Source organism: Panthera tigris, chromosome A3, assembly GCF_018350195.1.
Source record: "Panthera tigris isolate Pti1 chromosome A3, P.tigris_Pti1_mat1.1, whole genome shotgun sequence".
In the NCBI taxonomy this organism is placed as follows: Eukaryota; Metazoa; Chordata; class Mammalia; order Carnivora; family Felidae; genus Panthera; species Panthera tigris.
Window position 1 is genome coordinate 508,310 of NC_056662.1, and position 19,439 is coordinate 527,748.

At 56.1% G+C, this 19,439-nt stretch overlaps 1 protein-coding gene across 1 annotated transcript in view; it reads left to right on the plus strand.

Annotated features, from left to right (window-relative positions):
- Positions 1-19,439, plus strand: part of ZBTB46 (zinc finger and BTB domain containing 46) — a 63,743-nt gene that overhangs the window by 13,741 nt on the left and 30,563 nt on the right. The window contains exon 2 of the mRNA XM_042979892.1: positions 12,889-13,857. Coding sequence (XP_042835826.1) covers positions 12,921-13,857 — 937 coding nt within the window. The 5' untranslated portion in view covers positions 12,889-12,920. The remainder of the gene's footprint in view (positions 1-12,888; positions 13,858-19,439) is intronic.

Sequence of the window (19,439 nt, forward strand, 5' to 3'; positions counted from 1 at the left end):
CAGCACTTGACAGAGGGGCTTTCCCTGGGAGAGGCCATCTCCCTTACGTGTAGAGAGGGGGCACAGGGTGCCTGAAACCTCCCCTCCTCCCCCCAGTTCCAGCCCAGACCCTGCCCCTCCCACAGGGCTTCTGCCCCACGGCCTCGGACTCCTGGTGGGTCCAGGTGGCCCCCATGCTGGTGCCCACTGCTGGCCACGGCGGCCCCGCCTTGACCTCCTGCCTTCATCACATGCCCCTGCCTTGGGCCCCTGCAGCCTGGCCTTTGCCCCCAGGCGGGCTCGGCTGGCCACTGATGGGGTTGCCAGGGACCAGGGTGATCTCTTTGTTGACGGCTCCGGGACTGGCTGTGTTGTTGATGTCCCTGTGAGTTAAGGAAGCTGAGCCATCGCTGGGGGCCGAGCGGTCCTGGCTGCAGCTGCCCACCTGGTCTGCTTCCTGCTCTGGCGATGACCCTTCAGTCAGCAGCTGCCTGTGCGTCCTTCAGTCCGTCGTGTATTCAGCATGTAACGAGTGTTTACCTGGGAAAGGCCTGTGCTGTCTGCTACTGGTCTCAAAAGGTGACGGAGACGAGGCGATGATCAATGCTTGTGCCCTGCTCAGGGTGGTCCTGGCCCAGCTGGCCCAGCTTCACATGCAGCGCCTTTTTTTAAAGCCTGTTTATTTATTTTGAGAGAGAGAAAGTGCGTGGTGGGGGAGGGGCAGAGAGCGAGGGAGAGAAAATCCCCAGCAGGCTCCAGGCTTTCAGCTCAGAGCCTGACTCGGGGCTCGAACCCACGAACTGTGAGATCGCGATGTGAGCTGAAATTAAGAACTGGGCGCTTCAGTGCCGGAGCCGCCGGGTACCCTGCCGGCAGCGCCTTCCGTGGACCAGAGGTGGCTCGTCTACGGCGGTTAATAGGAACATGGCTGTGTGAACACGTGGGCTAGTACTTAATGTGAACAAACGTTGCAAAAAGTTTAAAACTGGTGTATCTGGTTCAGGGGTAGGTGGGCATTGTCTGAATTATTCTTACAACTTTCCCGTAAGTTGCAAAGTGTTTCAAAATGAAAAGTTGAATACGGCGGCACAAAGGGTTTCATCCCGGTGCGGAAGAGCAAGGTGTTGCCTTGATTTCATTTCGTATTTGGAGTCTGTTCCTGTCTTGATGCAGGGAGTGCAAGTGCTCGGTTAGCATTCCAAGTCACAGCGCGTCTCAGGCTTAAAGTTCACAGAAATTGTTTTTCTGCCTCGTGAAGCTGTTCAGCTTTCTTTTTAAGAAAAAAAGTCCAGGGGCGTCTGGGTGGCTCAGTCGGTCGAGTGGCCGACCCTTGATTTCGGCTCAGGTCATGATCTCGGGTTTGTGGGGTGGATCCCCTCTCGGGCTCTGTGCTGACAGTGCGGGATTCTCTCTCTCTCCCTCTCTCTGCCCCTCCCCTGCTCGTGCTGTTTCTCTCTCTCCCTCTTAAAACAAATTTAGTTGATGTGTAGGACTTTCATAACAAAGTACCACAAACTGGGGGCTTAAAACAACAGGAAAGTGGGGCCAGAGTTGCAGTCAGGTGTCCCAGGGCTGTGCTCCCTCCCTCTGAGGCTCTATGGAAGGGTCCTCCCTGCCCTGTGGTTCTCAGGGCTCCAGGCCCTGCATGGGCTGTGACCCCATGGCTCTGTCTCTGCCTTCAGATGGTCTCTCTCTGTGTTTGTGTCTAGATTTCCCGTTTTTATAATGACACCAATACCACTGGGTTATGACCTCATCTTCATAAAATCTGCAAAGACCCTAGTTCCAAATAAGGTCACATTCACAGGTACTGGGGTTGGGGCTTCAACATGGCTGTTTCTGGGACGCGACTCACCCACAACAGCGAGTGGCCGCGTCCACCCCCGTCACACGAGTGCCGTCACGTCTGGAGCCATGTCACCTGGGCACTGATGGCTTGGAGCTGGGATGTCATGGAGCGTGTGGCTGGTCGGCTGCGGCCTTGCCGTCCACTCCCCCGGATCAGGGATTTGCTGTCTCCTACTTCTACGAGCGCTTCACGGGGGACGTTTGAACTTCTTGAGTTTAACACGTAAGATTTCAGTACTACAGGTTTAATGTGAAAAAGGCACCATAGTCATGTTGACCCAAGAGTGTGCTCAGAGATGTGTTCCTGTGCTCAGAGGCTGGTGCCCTGACTGGGGAGGAGCTCCTGGGAGCTTCCTGGAGGGGGAGGCAGCGTCTGGCGGCTGGAGGGGTTTGCCACCCCTCCTCTGCTCCATGCAGAATTCGCCTTCGTAGACAAGGCCCGTTAAAACGGCACGTCAGTACTGCCCGGCGCCTCACGCGTTACCCGAAGGCGCTTAGCTGCCCTTAAGACCAAGTGTGGTTTAAAGAAGAGGCATCCGGAATAGGACCCCGGTCTAGCAGGAGGTGTCTGGGGGGAGGAGCGCAAAGAGCTGACCTCTTCCCCTTTCTCTCCCCCAGCCCACAACACAAATTCCCCCAGGCCAGCTTCCCAGCTGCGGAAGCAGAGAAACTGGAAGTCGGTCGGAGCTGCTGCACTCGCTCAGCCCTCAGGTGGATTCGGCAGGCGCGGGCCCTGCGTGCTTTGGCCTTTTTCTGAGGGCTCTCTCGAGACCCCTGACCCTGCTCAGGCCTTTTCCGTCCTCCCCCAGCCCCAGGGCCCGCTCCTGTGCACCAGAAGCTGAGTTAGGCCGTCCGGGGCTCCTGCTGAATCTCCCTTCCCCTTGGAGTGCTGGTCCCTGGGTCCCTGTCTTGGTGACTGCTGCCCCAGCCCTGAGGCCGAATCCTCCGCAGCCGGGCACTTGGCTGTCAGCTGGCTCCCGGCCTGTCGCCGGCACTGCCCGGGCTCCCCCTCGGACTCCAAAGGGTGGTGCCCTCACCACCTCTGTTGTGGGTCTCGCGTGCACTTTGAACCATCCAGAAACACAGAGGCTCGGCGTCTCTCGAGGTTCCGTGGCCGACTGGGTTCTTCTGCCCACATGATGTCGGGTGGGCCTGCGGCTCCCCGGCTGCTGGGCTGGAGTGGCCAGGCAGGTGGCTCAGTGGTCGGGTCAGGGCCCTGCTGGGGTGCCCTCTCCCTCCATATCACCTTAGCTCCTGTAGCCGCACAGACCTGCCCACCCAGAGAGGTGGGTGCCGTCAGCTCCTCGAGGCTCAGGCCAGGTCAGAGAGGGAGAGGCCGCCGAAGGCCCTGGACTCTCACGGGGGGCTTCTTCAGAGGCCACTGCCACCCTCTGAATGTGCGCTGCTCCCTTCCCCGCTGCCCGTGACTGGTTTGTGCCCACTCTGGGGAGCTGCCCCGGCCCAGCCCCTCCCCGTACCCGCACAGCACCTTCGCGCTGATCTAGAATCATCCTTGCTGTGACTCTGGTCTTGGTGGTGGTGCTGGGGCAGGGGGGGAGGGTCTCTGTGTAGGGAGTGGTGTCCTCAGACCTGGGTTGGCTCCATCACATTGGTGGTGCAGTGAGAGCCTGAATTCTGCTCCCACGGTTAGAAATTTGCTCAGACGGTCTTCAGTGGAAAGGGGGCACCTGAGCACAGGGGCGGGGGACCAGGGTGGGGGTGTGCCCGAGAGGGAAGTGACACCAAGGCAGGTACGGAGGCCGCAGGGACGAGAGGGAACAGAAAGCGGCAGAGGAGGGGCCGGAAGTGGGGGCTGTGCCCACAGACCCGCAGCCGGGGCGGGGGGGTGGGAGGCTTTGCATGTTGCATGTTTAGACGCTGTCGGCTGCAGCGTGGAAACTGTGAAGTTCTCCAGCAACTCCCGCTGCCTGTGGGTTCTCACCAGAGAAAATTCGGGTAATACCACTTCCCGTGTCGCCGGCCACCAATGACCGTTCGACGTGTAAGAGTCTGATCTGTAAAATGATTTTTCATCGTGGGTGTCTTCACCTCGAGTTGTTCAGAACATAGCAAACCATCTAAGCACTTCACAGGGTGGGAAATAACATCTGCGTGGGGAGGACAGAGCTGAATTTCAGGGCCGCACAGACTTCCGCAGAGGAGCATTTCCCTGCCGGCTGACCGGTGGTGTTCCTCGGCGGGGGGCATGGTGTCTGCGCGAGTCTCCCTCCGGCTGAGCCCCGCAGTCTCCCCCACTGCCTCCTCGGGGGCCCATCTGTCCCCGTGTCTCCGTCCTGCACAGACACCATCGGTCCCATTGGACTGGGGCCACCTGGTGACGTCGCGTGAACCAGCTACTCTGCAACCACCTGTCCCCGAGTAAGGCCACGTTCTGAGCTCGTGGGGTTAGGGTTGCAACGAACAAACCTGGGGGGACAAAACCCACCCCACCACACGTGGTGAGAAAGCTCAGGTTTGTGGTTCACGAAAGCAGATTTCTAATGGACTTTGCGGAGGCATAACTTGCACACAGCAAACTGCCCTCATTTAAAGTGTCTCTCTGTGGGTCTGCACGTACCTGGGTGCCAGGGACACCATCGCAGAGGACGCATCCCTCAGCGCAAGGTCCCTGAGCCCTCAGGACTCCGCCCCTTCGCCGGCTGCAGCCACTGCCCTGCCTCGCCCCGTGGATCAGTCTGCACGTTCTAGAACTCCGGTAGAAGGCGGTTCACGCATGCTGCTCCGTGTGGCTTTTTTCACTCAGCACGACCACCGTGAGATCCATGCGTGTCCAGGAAAGTGACGTTTGGGCTGGAGGTGCGCGGAGACCTTCCTGCCAGGTGCATCCCTGTGTTGGAACAACACTTACTTACCGGTTTGCCTGTAATGTGCGCTTGGGTTGTTTCCGGGTTTTGACTGTTACGACTGTCTGTGTACGAGCCCTCGTGTGGATCCGTGTTCTCGCTGCATTGGAGTGGTGGGGTCACCCGGTGTTCGTTCAGCTTGTGACGACACTGGTGAGCGTTTCCCAAGGAGGATGCGTCCTCTTAGCTTCCGGCACCCTCGCCAACATCGCTGTGGCCCCGCTGCGGTGGTTGCTGTTTGCACGGGTGAGCGGGGTGCAGGTGAGCCAGTTTTGTGATGTGTCTGTTCAGAATATGGCCCACTTAAAATATCACAAAAGTAACTACAAATGGGGTTTTTAGGGCCGTCAAGTGGGCGCTGATGTCTGCACGGCACCCTCTCTCCTGTGGGGAGTTTCTGTGGGCAGCATGTGGCCCGTAGAACCACAGTGGTCCAGTTCTAGCACTGATGGTATTTTCCTCCTGCTTTAAAACAAGGTTTGTCTGTTAGATTCCCTTTTTTTTTTTAAGCAGGCTTCACGCCCTGTGTGCAGCCTGACACGGGGCTTGAACTCACCACTCTGAGATCAAGACCTGAGCTGACATCAGGCATTGGACACTTAACCGACGGACCCACCCAGGGGCCCCTAAGGAGAAGGTTACATCGAGCTTAGCAGGTGCGCACAAGTCACAGGCGCGAGGTAGGAAGGTGAGGTCGCATCTGTCGTGAAACAGGTTTGCCCGTGTGTTTGTGATGGACGTTCACGTCTCACGCGAGTTCCTCATTCGATACGGTCTTTCGTGAGTGGGGCTCAGGGACCGGCCCTGGGGGAGGATCGGGCTGGCCGGGGGGGCCCGGGCCCCTGCGCAGACTGGCTATTTCACGTTTTCATGGGAGCCTGTGGTCTTCCCGGTGGAGCTCCTTACGGTTGAGGGAAGAATTGATCCCACCCTGGTCCCTGGACCTTGAACACACGATGCCCCCAGTGAAGGGTGGCATTCACGGTGGCCTTCAGAAATCGTGGTTCTTGTGCATTTTGAGACATGCTGATGCATTTGGACGTTACCCATGAAGCACCAGTAGTCGTGTGACAGGTGAATGAATGACAGACATGTGTCTTCAACAGGCTGGCTTCTGCTGGTAACTTGTAAGGATGGCTTTCTGGTTGAGACGCCCTTATCTTCACACACTGGAACGCACTCTGTAACTCCCAGGGTGACCGGGGATTGGGGTGCTCTGTACCTTCAAGTTGGGGACCGGTGAGGGAGCTGCCCTGCCCTCAGCATCCTCGACGCCAGAATCGTGGACCGACAGGACACGCTCCCATGGGTGGGAGGCGGTTCCGGTGCTCGGCTTGGAGCGTGGTTTACTTTGTGCTGGAGCCGTCGGAGCCGCATCCCTGCCCCGAGGTCCCCGTGCCGAGCAGAGTCGTTGGAGCCAGCACAGGGCACAGGGTGCACGGGAGTGCAGGGCTCGGTGCCACACGCAGGCACCTCCGTTGGCCAGGGCCTTTGCGTCCTCGAGCTTCAGTTCTTGCCTCTTGGGGACGCCCTCCACCTTCCCCAGAGGCTGCGGGATTGCAGGTGGCACCTGAGTGTCATTGCACACGTTGTCTGCCCAGAAAGGACCCTCCTTTGGTAGGAGTCTCGCCGGTGACGTGGTGAAGTCTCGCTGTGCCCCTGGTTATCCACGACAGGGGCTCCCGAGGCCCCATCGAGCCCCCAGCGCTGCAGGTGACATGACCTTTGAAGCCCGGTCTGGAACGGGGATTCAAGTTGTTTGGGTGCCAAAGCGTTAGGTTTCGTGAGTGATTCCGTGAGAAGCGAGTGTCTGCAGATCAGGAGGCTGTGAATAGGTAGTGGGGGGCCCAGGGGAAACGAGGATGGAAGTTTGGAGAACAGGCAGGGGGAGGGTGTAACTTTGAGGGGTGCCTGGGGCTCCTTTGTGGCGTCTCGGACGCCAGCCCTGCGGTCTCCCCCGGCCCTCAGACCCCTGCCTCACAATGAGATGGAACCCTGACGGGCTGCAGGCTCCTCTTTGAAAGGGCTCCTTCCTCACACGGTCCCACGCAGCCCCCTGACTTCCTGAGGGCGCTGTGGGCTCCGTGCGGGAGCACGGGTGGTTCCGAGGGGACGGTCGGGTTACCTGTCCGCAGGTGTGTGTCTGTGGCCAGGTCTGTCTCCAGCAGGTGGTGTACTCGGGCTGGGCGGGCGGGGGTGCCGCCGTCCGTGTCCTCGAGGAGAAGCCCTGTGGGCACACGCTCTCACCTCGAGGCTGTGTCCCGTCTGGACGCCGTAGACCTGACTGGCCGTGTCGCCCAGGATGCTTCCACTTTTAGGGTCGCAGCAGCTCAGAGCAGGGGACAGCCACCCCCTGCTGTCGTCCAGCAGGTGGAACCCCTTGGGCACCTTACCGATGCTGAGAGGTTATCCATTTTGTAACGAAAATTCAGCTGTTTTCCTGAAGCTTCTCCGGGCCTGGGTACGCCCCATGTAGCCTTGATATTTTCGTAGTATTTCATGTACCCGTGATATTTCATTTCGTTTCGTTTCGTAGCATTTTCAGGTATTTTAGATTCCATTTCTTTTTAGTGTACATTTTTCCCTGATGAAAATGGTCTGGTTTTTCTGCTGCAGCGTACTGTCTGTGAAGTACATAGCTGATATTTAAGCTCCCCTAATGGAGTAAAAATTTATTCCACAGTTTTCTGTGCAAGTTGAAATTATCTTAGCAGTACAGACCCTGTGTGGTGGTCGTTGCCTCAGTGAAATGGAGTTTTCTGTTGCTTTCGTTGCTTTTCCTAATTCTTACAGAGCCCGTTTTGCTGGTGAGTAAAGAGACTTGTTGTTCATCTAGGAAACCAGGGGGTGAAGCAGCTTCCTGACCGGCACTGGTCACAGTGAGCTGTCAATGCTCCCATCACGGGAACCGGGTACCACTTTGTGTGGACTTCAGGCGTTAAACTGATGCCTTTTGTTTGCGTGATGGTTTCCCTTGACTTGAGGCACATTTCTGACCCTCTGTCCCTCCACATCTGAGTATCTGTGCCTGTAAAGCCGGGCGTGAGGGGTGAAGTCACACCTGGGCAGAATGTCTGTTCCCAAAGCCTCTTCCCGTCCCACCTCAGACAGTCTGGGGTCGGGGGGGCAGCGCCCTGGCTTAGGGCCCACCTCAGGTGGCTCTGAGGTACTCCAGACAGAGCGCCCGTGGTGTTGTCTGTGACCGCGGGAGCCCTCCCTGCGGCCCATTCTGGACATTCTTCGTGTTTCTTCTTTTTGGTGGCCAGTCCTCGTCGGGGACAGGGTCGGCCGCTGGGACCACAGGTGGCCAGGCCTCGTCGGGGACAGGGTCGGCTGCTGGGACCACAGACCCCACGGAAGGTGCGAGCAGCATGTTCACTTTTGACTTTGGTGCTGCGCCCGCTGGGGCAGGGCTCGCACCCCCGGCGCTGCCCCGAGCTGTGCGCGGCCGGCCAAGGAGAGGGACCGGGTGTCGGGAACCCCCAGGACCCGGCCATCTGAGGGAGACGCTCTTCCTGCCCGTCTTCCCGGCCAGGGAATGTGAAACGGGACAGTTATTTTTTTAATTTAATCTTACGGCCACTAAAACATAAAGGAGGCTAAAAATTAGAGTGTCAATTTCAACATTTCCATGAAAGCAATGATGGTTTTTAGGTAAATATTAAAGGTTATCCTTGCACTTCCGAGAAAGCAAACAGAATTAAAAATACAAATTTTAAAAAGTATGCCAGATGAGTTAGAATCTATGTTCATGAGTCTGTGAGTCAAAATCAGCAAGAATACAGACTTTACTCTTGTTTTTTAGAAAGTAAAACGAACCCCATGTTACATCCCCCTCCCGCTCCTCTCCCTCCCTTCCTAGATGCATCCCAGCTGGTAAATTTTGTGCCTCGCCAGTTACTTTCTCTAATAACCATAGAATGGCAGCCAGCATGGTGCTCGGTGGTGTGGACCTTCCTGTAAGAGTTTGTAGACAGTGACTCACGTGATCATAATAACCAAAGGGCGAGTGCGGTTGTTGTTGTCATTCTACAGATGAAGAATTTGAAGCACAGAGAGGTCGAACAACTTCCCCAGGCCACACAGCCAGTGCTGCCGGAGCCAGCGCTCCGGTCCGAGCGTGCCGACGCCGAATGGCACGCGCGCATCTGGACTCACGGACAGAAAATGGCCGCTGAGCCTCCAGAACAAGCGGTGTTTTGTGCAAGCCCTCTCGTTACTTTCAATAAACGTTGCCACTCGTAGCCCTTTGCAACGTGACATCTTCATGAAATATTTTTGATTCTTGTTCTTCGTGACATAGACCTACTGTGTTTAACCGCTGTGGGGCCTTGTATTCTCCGCTTGTGGTACAATTGTGTGTTTCTCTCTACTCTCCTGGGGAACATCTCTCAGCACGTATAGGTACAACCCGTATTTTGTGATGAAAATGTTAAGATCCACTCTCTCGGCGGATGCAGTTTTTAACCATTAGCAAAATTGAAGTCAGCGCAGTGAGGACACAGGGTAATCCTAGTTTCAGGTGTACGATACCGTGATCCGACGATCCCATGCGTCGCCCTGCGTTCGTCGTGTCAGGTGCCCTCCTTCACACCCACCACCTGTTCCCCCGTCCTCCCACCCACGTCCTCTCTGGCGACCATCAGTTTCTTCTCTAGAGTCAAGTCTCGTTCTTGGTCTGCATCGGTGTTGTTTCTTACATTCCACACACAAGTGAAATCATATGGTGCGTGCCATCCTCTGGCTTATTTTGCCAGCGTTCTACTCTGCAGCTCCATCTGTGTTGTTGCAAATGGCAAAGTTTCATTATTTTTGTGGCTGAGTAATATTCTATTATGCATATAAATACCACATCCTCCTTATCCGTTCATCCCCGATGGACACTTGGGCTCTTTCCATAGCTGAGCTGTTGTAAGTAATGCTGCTATAAACATCGGGGGGGGGGTGGTGTAGCCTTTCAAATTAGTGTTTTTGTATTCTTTGGGTAAATACCCAGTAGTGCGACTCCTGGATCATATGCTATTTCTATTTTTAGTCTCTCGAAGAAACTCCATACTGTCTTCCACTGGCTGCACCAGTCTGCATTTCCACCAACAGCGCACGAGGGTTCCTTTTTCTCCACACCATCCCCAACGCCTGCTGTTTCCTGTGTTGTTGGTTTTAGCCATTCTGACAGGTGTGAGGTGATATCTCATCAGGGTTTTGATTTGTATTTCCCTGATGATGAGTGATGTTGAGCATTTTTTCATGTGTCGGTTGGCCATCTGGATGCTTCTTTGGAGAAGTGTCTATTCATGTCTTCTGCCCGTTTTTAAATCGGGGTATTTTCTTTTTAGATATTGAGGTATTTAGGTATTGATGCTGTGGCCGATGTCAGAGACGTTACCGCCTGTGCTCTCTCCCAGGATTTTTATGCTCTCATGTCTCCCATTTAGGTCTTTCATCCATTTTGAGTTTATTTTTGTGTCTGGTGTGAGAAAACGGTCCAGGTTCGTTCTTCTGCGTGTCGCTGTCCAGTGTTCCCAGCACCACTTGCTGAAGAGACTGTCTTTATTCCACTGGATATTCTTTGTTCCTTTGTTGAAGATGAGCTGACCCTATAGTTGCGGGTTAATTTCTGGGTTTTCTATTCTGTTCTGTTGATCTATGTGTCTATTTTTGTGCCAGTACATACTGCTTTGATGACTACAGCTTTGTAATTTAGCTTGAAGTCTGGAATTATGATACCTCCAGCTTTGCTTTTCTTTTTCAAGATTGCTTTGGCTTTTGGGGGTCTTTTGTGGTTCTGTACAAATTTTGGACTGCTTGTTCCAGGTCTGTGAAGAGTGCTGGTGGTATTTTGATAGGGAGTGCATGAAATCTGCGGACTGCTTTGGGTCGTACAGACATCTTAGCAGTGTTCTTCCAACCACGAGCATGGACCGTCTCTCCATTTCTTTGTGCCCTCTTCAGTTTCGTTTAGCAACGTTTTGTAGTTTTCGGAGTACAGGCCTTTCATCTCCTTGGTTAAGTTTATTCCTAGGTATCATATTATTTTTGGTGCAATTACAAATAGGATCTTTTAAAGTTTATTTATTTATTTTGAGAGGGCGAGAGCGTGTGAGCAGAGGGAAGGCAGAGAGAGAGAGGGAGGGAGAGAGAGAATCCCAAGCAGGCTCCGTGCTGTCGGCGCAGAGCCCGACATGGGGCTCGATCCCATGAACCATGAGACTATGGCCTGAGCTGAAATCAAGAGTTGGACACTTTACCAACTGAACCACCCAGGTGCCCAGGATTGCTTTTTAAATGTCTCTTTCTTCTGCTTCATTATTGGTGCTTAGAAATGCAACGGTTTTCTGTACATTGACTTTGGGTCCTGCGACCTTATTAAATTTGTTTGTTTTAGTAGTTTTTTGGTGGGGTCTTTAGGGCTTTCTGTATGTGGTATCATGTCATCTGTAAATAGTGAAAATGTCACTTCTTCCTTACCAATTTGGATGCCTTTTGTTTCTTTTTCTTGTCTGATTGCTGAGGCTAGGGCTTCCAGGACTGTGTTGAATAACAGGAGGGAGAGTGGGCATCCTTGCCTTGCTCCTGACCTTAGGGGAGAAGCACTCAGTTTTCCCCCATCGAATATGATGTTGGTTGTGGATTTTTCATATCCGGCCTCTATCATGTTGACGTCTGTTCCCTCTAAACCTACTCGTTGAGAGTTTTTATCATGAGTACATGTTGTACTTTGTCAAATGTGTCTTCTGTATCTGTCGAAATGATCGTATGGTTCTCATCCTTTCTCTTATTGATGTGATGCATCACATTGATTGATTTGTGACCGTTGAACCACGTTGCAGCCCAGGAATGAGTCCCACATGATCGTGGTGAATGATTTTTTTTAATGCACTGTTGGATGCGGTTTGCTAGGATTTTGTTGGGGATTTTTGCATCTGTCCATCAGGGATATTGGCCTGTAGGTCTGTTTTTTCTGTAATGGCTCTATCTGGTTTTGGTATCGGGGTAATGGATTTTAGAGGTGACTTCAGGTGGTGTTTGGATACGTATTGTAATGACCAAAGGAAGGTGGGTGTGTTGTGACAGCTCTGAGTCAATAAAGAAGCGTTGGAGGTGGACCCAGCTGAGTCCTGGGGAAGCAACCCTCACGGGAAAGAGGCCAGTGACCCTACGCTTGGCCAGCTTAGTTCTCTCCCATTAAACACACGTTGACATCTTTGGTGAGAGTTCCCGCTTGACTAACCAGCTGGAAAATGGAGTATTTAAGTGGGAAGATCAGTCTCTAACTACCTTGTCTTTCTCAGGGAGTGTTATGGGGCGGATGTGTCTCAGACCATGACCTAATTTGGATATAATTAGTTAAGATGACGAAGTAGGGTGTCCAATATTACTGGTGTCCTTGTAAGAAGGGGACACTGGGACACAGGCTTCCAGGGAGAAGGTGGGTGAACGTGAGAGCAGAAACTGGAGATTCTTCTCCGGCCGAGGACTGCCAGCCATGAGCAGAAGCGGGAAGACGCCTGGAGACGTCCTCGCCCGGGGCCTTCGAGGGCCTCCAGGCTGCGTGAGAATCTGGTTCTCTCACAGCCCCTGGCCTGGGGCACGGGGTTCTGGCCGTCCTGGGAAGGTGATGCCGGCAGCAGAGGAAAGGAGAACATGGCACACGTACCAGGAGGGCGCCGACCAGAGGGCTTTCCGTCGGGAGCCGCTGGTGCCTCTGGGCGCTCGGGCCCTGCAGGCCTCCGGCCTCGAGCTGGTTTGAGCTGGAGTTTTTGGAGGCTGCAATGTCTGCTTCCGGGCCTTTCTGCTGTGTGGGCGTCGCTTGTGTAGGAGGCCTTGTTGCGTCTTTAAAGATACGTCCTGGAGGGTGAGGGTGAATCTCCCTTGGGTTATGTCACCGGGATTTTACGTTTGGGTGGGAACCTCGCTTCGGCCGCCGACGGGCGTTTGCCTTCTTTGTGGACCGTTTGCTGTCTGTTCCGAGAGGCAGCCAGTGCATGTGGGGTTCCGTTCAGGACTACGTGTCCGTTGTGGTCAGCCTGGAACCCAGAAACCCAGAGCCCTGCTCGGGTGCGTCCCGCCCGGTGGCCGCTCGGCCAGACAACTGCCGTCTCCTCCGCCCGCGCACAGCGGCGCGGCACTCTGCCTGACTCCCGCGGGCGTGTTTCTGCCGGCCACCTGGGTAACTGTCCCGTTCTCGCCCCCACAGAGTCCGTAGAGGAGCAACAGCAAGGCTTCCAGATGAACAACCGAAAGGAAGACATGGAGATTGCGTCCCACTACCGGCACCTGCTGCGGGAACTGAACGAGCAGCGGCAGCACGGCGTCCTGTGCGATGTGTGCGTCGTGGTGGAGGGCAAGGTCTTCAAGGCGCACAAGAACGTCCTGCTCGGCAGCAGCCGCTACTTTAAGACGCTGTACTGCCAGGTGCAGAAGACGTCCGAGCAGGCCACGGTCACGCACCTGGACATCGTCACGGCGCAGGGCTTCAAGGCCATCATCGACTTCATGTACTCTGCCCACCTGGCCCTCACCAGCAGGAACGTCATCGAGGTGATGTCCGCCGCCAGCTTCCTGCAGATGACGGACATCGTGCAGGCCTGCCACGACTTCATCAAGGCCGCACTGGACATCAGCATCAAGCCCGACGCCTCGGACGAGCTCTCCGAGTTCGAGATCAGTGCCCCTCCTGGCAGCAGCACGGACGCCCTCATCTCGGCCGTGATGGCGGGAAGGAGCATCTCCCCGTGGCTGGCCCGGCGCACCAGCCCCGCCAATTCTTCCGGAGACTCGGCCATCGCCAGCTGCCACGAAGGGGGCAGCAGCTACGGGAAGGAGGACCAGGAGCCCAAGGCTGACGGCCCCGACGACATTTCTTCGCAGCCGCTGTGGCCCGGGGACGTGGGCTACGGGTCTCTGCGCGTCAAGGAAGAGCAGATCTCCCCGTCTCATTACGGAGGGAGTGAGCTCCCTTCCTCCAGGGACGCGGTGATACAGAACTCTTTCTCGGAGCAGGCTGGCGGGGACGGCTGGCAGCCCACGGGTCGCAGGAAGAACCGGAAAAACAAAGAGACGGTCCGGCACATCACACAGCAGGCGGAGGGCGATAGCCGGGCCGGCTCCCCGGTGGCCCCTTTCCTTCCGACGTCCGGGTGGCCATTCGGCGGCCGCGACTCAAGTAAGCCTTTTGTTTTCGTGGGCGGGGCTCAGACGCTGGCGGCCCAGACGCGCTGCTTGTGCTGCAGGGGAACCAGTGTGGGCCAGCCTCACACCGGGGCCTCCCACGGGCCGCCTCCTTTTGCAGCAAATTATGTGAGTGCAGGGAGTGTGACTCTGGGTGCCCCCGTGTCACTGGTGCACAGAGGCCACTTGATGATGTAGGGCTTCTCTGTCGCCGAGGGGTCAGTAGCTGGAAAAGTGGGTGACGTCTGGTGCGGGGCAGTTCGAGGGTCTGTGTTCCTTTATCCAGGGAGTCTTTCGTCAACACTGCTTAGGAGAACTTAATTTTAAAAGGTTGAAACGTGAAAATGTTAAGCGGTGCAAAAGTGCATCAGGTGAGGTGAGGTGAAGGTGGGTTGGGACGTGAAGGTGGGTAGGGACCCCACCCCACACCTCAGACCCTCACGGTCCCGTGGCCTCAGCTCTGCGTTTCCTGTCCCCACACCGGGGTCTTGGTCACTGTTGTGAGTGTTGGACAGGCCGTCACACGCACCTGTTTTATCCCTGGTAAAAAGCTTGTCTTCAGCTGGGGGGACTTGAAGGCTTCCGGCTGAAAAGCCCCCCTCGCGAGGAGGGTTGTTTCCTTGTTTCCAGTAAGTGCGGGTCCAGTGGTTCAAAGTAACACATGTCTTTTCTCGCAGCCGCTGGGCGTTGCTGTGCTACGCGGGGAGGGGGCGCTGAGCACGCGTCAGACCCTGTGTGTCAGGTTCAAGGTGGCTCTAAGCTCAGCTTTGCGGAAGCTGGTCCTCGCACCCTGGATGGTAGTTTTGTGTCTTGTCTCCCAGACAGTGGCTGATACGTTAAGTGTTTGCTGAAACACCAGACACCCTCCTGGTCCTGGGCGCGTAACGGCTGCTGTTACGCCGCCCTTCCAAGTGGCGGACTGGGGGGCAGGCTCCCTCCACCCCCAGCCCAGCCCCGGGTGCACTGGGGTCCAGAGGCTGAGGAAGGGTCTTCGTGGGAACAGAGTTGGTCCAGAGCAGGACAGAAGCTTCTTAGCAAGTTCTCGTCCAGGGGAGGCCCCTCTGGGAAGGTCACAAATCACCTGCAACACGAGAACGGACAGGCGTGAAGGCAGCAAGCTAGGGTCATAGCCCTGAAAAGTGTCACAGTTGCCAAGCATCCTGTGCTTGGGGGCAGGAAGGAAGCTTCCCAGGCAGGGCCGGCGGGCCCCTGGACGTTCTGGCTCCCGCGCTCAGCTCTCCATGCGTTAGCTTTTATTATCGTGGTGAGATATATGTGCCGTAACCTCTACTGTTTTAACCATTTCTGAGTCTATAATTTATTGGGATTAAATACGTTCACACTGTTATGGCAACCATCATTACCATTTATCTACCAGACCGAGACTCTGTACCCGTTGAACGGAACCTCCCCGAGACACGCTGTCACCTGTGTTCGTTGTCACTCTCTGTCACTGTGTGTTCCCAGCCCAAAGCACAGGGCCAGACCCCTGAATGCTCAGTTCAGGTTGGTCGAAACACAGCCTTTCGACCTCGGGCTGGATGGCTCACTGCCGCGGGGGTGTCCCGGGCGCCCTAGGGCAGCAGCAGCTCTGACCTCCGTCCACTAGATGCCAGTAGCCACCCAGCCCTAGTCTGGTGACAGCAGAAGTGTGTCTGGACGTTGTAAAGGTCCCTGATGGGCAGCACCCCAGAACTGCTGGAGGTTCACTGAAGAAGAAGGTTAAGTGTCTGAGCTGCTCGAAAAGCCGTCTCCCTGCTGGCTGTCTGTAGGGAGAGGACACTCCGTGTGCTCTAAACTGTTTATAACCTCTCACCGGCTCTGACCGAAATCTGAGAAGCAGTCTGTGGTATATGACCTAAGGACAGCTGCTTTGTGTCGAGCCTTCTGGGCCGGTCGGTGCCGCAGTCCCGTCCTGGCGAGTCCAGTCCTGGGTGTCGAGGGCCGCCCAGCAGGCTGTGACGCCGGGGGGGCTTGAGGTTGAGGGCCCATCAGCGCAGTAAGGAATGTGCTCTCCTCGGGCCTGTAGGTTTGGGGCTTTGAGTGCAGTAGTCAAGCAGAAGGTGTTTTTAGATTCCAACAAGTGACTTCGATCGTGTACTTTTGTTAATGTCTTAAATCCCCTGGGTTTCCAAGGCAACTGTGAACAGCTTCTGTTAGATTATTCTGAGCTGCTGAGGCAGGGATGTGGGGTTGGAGGCTCGCATAGGGTGGTTTCTGCCCTTGGTGGTGGTGGTGGTTTATCCCTCCATCCTGGCCCTGGGGCTGGGCTTGGAAGCTTAAGTTGTGATCCCCAGTGGGGGCCGGTTTGTTTCCACTAAAGATTCCTTACCTCTTAGGGAAGAATGCCTTTAAATTCTCCTACTTGCAGGAGCAAAGGCCCTGTTCCAGAAGAACTGTCAGGTGGTTTTCGCACATCCCTCGGAGGCTCAGTGCAGGTGCTTGGATGCTCGGCTTTGCCGCCAGGCCCGCCTGTGTCCCCGGCTTGGCTTTGGCGATTCCGAGGCCTCTTTGAGTTGGAGAGTGATTTTTTCCAAAAGGGCCAAGAGCATGTGAACCTAGTGGCCTCCGAGGTGTCGTTGGAATTCTCTCGTACGGTCACTTGTGTGGCAGCTCGGGGGGAAGTGGTGTCCACACGCGCAGGTAGGTTGCACGTACTCGGCCGCGTCCTCCTCGGGCCCCGGCCTCCCCCCTCGCGTGCGACCCCACGGTGGCCGCAGACCCCCAGGAGGCGATCTGTAGCCGCTGGTTCACAAGCGGGAACGGGAAGGGCCCAGGCGCTCGTCCTAATGTCCCACACACGGCCTAAAAAGTTCTGCCAAAAAAGAGAGTTCTGGACCCAGGATAAAATGGGTCTGCTTTGTAAAGTAAATGTTTCTGCCTGAACTTCTGTAAAGTTGGATCTTGACATAGTGGGATCTTGAAGAACACGTTTGGGTGGGTGAAGGTGGTCTCTGTAGGCTCCCAGCTGACCCCTCACGCCCTTGCAGCGTTTCCTGGGCAGGGAGGGGGCAGGTGCACCACCTGTCAGGCCGAGGTTGTCATGGGGGCTGCAGTGGGGGCACCAGATGGGAGGGGAGACATCCCCCGCTGCCCGTCCTCAAGTACGCGAGGGTGCGGGGTGGGGCTTGTTCGAGAAGCGGTGAACCTTTCGAGTTTGTCTGAGTTTCCCTGCATGTCGTGTCGTGACCCGCCTGCAGGAGTGAAGGGTGAACCGAGCGCCGGGCTCCCTGATCCTCTGGTCAGTCTGTCCACTTCCGCGACAGGTGCCCTTTCCGCTGCCGACAGTCCAGCATCCGGCTCAGTGTGGTGTTTGTGACTTTTGGGTAGAAGAGCCTGAATGAAAAGCGGCAGCACGTCTCTGGGGCTGGGACTTTGGCTCCCGGACGGGTGGGCCCGTTCCCGAGACCCTGTCACCCCTGCCCTTCACCCCTTCCTCAAGAGGTGGAGCCCATTGTAGCTGCCGCCCGAAGTTTCCCCTTCCGACAGGAGCAGGACCGTGTGGAGCCGGTGCCCGCTGGCCCTTTGCCGTCTGGCTGGTGGCAGGTGGCGCCCTCGTGGTTGCGGTGTTGGGCGAGAGCGCGAACCCTGGCGGCCGTGCCAGGAGGTGGCGGGAAATGCTGGCGACTCAGAGCGGGCCGAACGGTGGCAGGAGCCAGCTGCCTGCGCGGTGCGGTCTTCTGGGAAGGGGCCCCGCGGGTGGAGGAGCCTGGGGGTCGTGTCCTGTGACCTTTGGCTCATCCACGCCCAAGGCCATGATTTTGAATCACTGTCCTGATTCAAGACCCTTACGAACTCGGCTCTGCTGAGCTGCTGGTGTAGCTCAAATGCAGGTGCTCCCTTTGCGTCTGGATTTTCTAGAATATCGCATTCGTGAAGGATGAGTCCTTGAAGGGCTCTCACGGGCATCAGGCTCAGCCTGGTGCCTGAGGGAGCTGGGAGGACGTCCCACCTGGAGCCACCAGGCGGACGAGCCGTAGCGTGTCCTGGGCTGCTGCAGGTCAAGGCGGACCACGTCGTGAGGCCGTGGCAGGCTGGAGCCAGAGGAGAAGGTGCTTCTGGAAGCCCCAGGAGTCAGGCAGCACTCCGGGCTCAGGCGACACAGGGAGCCCAGCAAAGGCTCGCACTCAGGATCCCCGAAGTGCGGCCCACGAGGGAGCGGGATCTCAGTGGAATGTGCTTGAGTTGGTGTGATTGCCATTTTGTTAGGCAGCCGGGGAATGTGTTTTTGCACGGCCAGTGAGCACCTCGTTGTGCTCTAGGGTTGTGCAGAAAGGAGCCTGTCCCCTCTCCGAGTGCAGGGGGCCACCCCCAGCAGCTTACCGGAGCTCAGGCTCTCGTGCCTGTCCCATCCGCAGGGAGCCTCCGCTGCTCTGTGGTCGGTTCGCAGACGTGTAGCTGTCTCACTGGATCCTGTCTCGATTTGAACTTGAGGGTGATTCCACCGCATGAACGCGCACTGTCCACTCCCGTGCCGATGTGGATGGCTCCGGCTGCCTCTGGTTTGGGCTGTGACAGTCACTGCCGCCACACCTTCCAGCGCTTTTGGACGTGATTCTCCTGCTGTATTCTGGAGGTGCTTCTCGGGGGTGCGGGGGTTTCCTACAGCTGTCACGAGAAGTTACCGTGTGCCCCGTGGCCTCACTATCTTCCAGCTCTCAGAAGTCAGGGCTGGGGTGGCAGGGCTCCTGCGTTCCTTCTAGAGTCCCCAGGGGAGGACATTTCCTGGCCTTCTCCAGCTTCTAGAGGCCCTGTCTTCCTTGAGTCCGGCCCCCCCCCCCCCCCCGCCGCCCTCTTCCCCTTAGAAGGACCCTTGTGTTGACACGGACCCACCCGGATAATCTGGGACAGTCGTCCACCTCAGGGCCCCTAACTCCATCCTTTGTGCCGCATGAGGTCGCCCACTCACAGGCCCTGGAGATGGGGACCTGGATGTCTAAGGACCGCGATCAGCCTACCCCATGGCGCATACGTGTAATTAGCAAGGTTTTGTGGTGAAAATTGCCATTCTTTTTTTCTGTTCCTTGAAGCATGATATGCATGCAGTAAACTGCACAGATTTCGAGTGAACAGTTTCAGGTTGAACAATTTCTTGTTTCTCTCTTTAACATTTTATTGGGGAAACATTTATTCTTAGAGAAAAGGTAAAAAAAAAAAAAAAGAAAACGAGCACGTCTACCAGCCAGATTCTTCACTTAACGTTTTGCTACATTTGCTTTATTGTATGTTTATTCACCTAATCGTCCAAAAACACATCTTATTTTTGGTGCCTTTCAAACTACCTAGCAGATCAGTATACTTCATTCCAGAGCACAGCAGGTTTTTCATCGGGGTTCAGCCCGTGTGCACACTCCCACGCCCTGCACGCACCAGGCCCGCCGCACCCCTTGACCAGCCTAGACAAACACGTGCGCCTGAGCCCCCTCGGAGCAGAGTGTCCCCTCCGCCTCCGGCCATCGATCCCTGCCCCAGCCCCACGGCCCCTAACCTGACTTTTTCTGCCGTGGGTCGACCTAGCCTGTCCAGCGCTTTGTCTGGACGATACCTCGCGTCCCACGAGCCACATCACGGAGTACG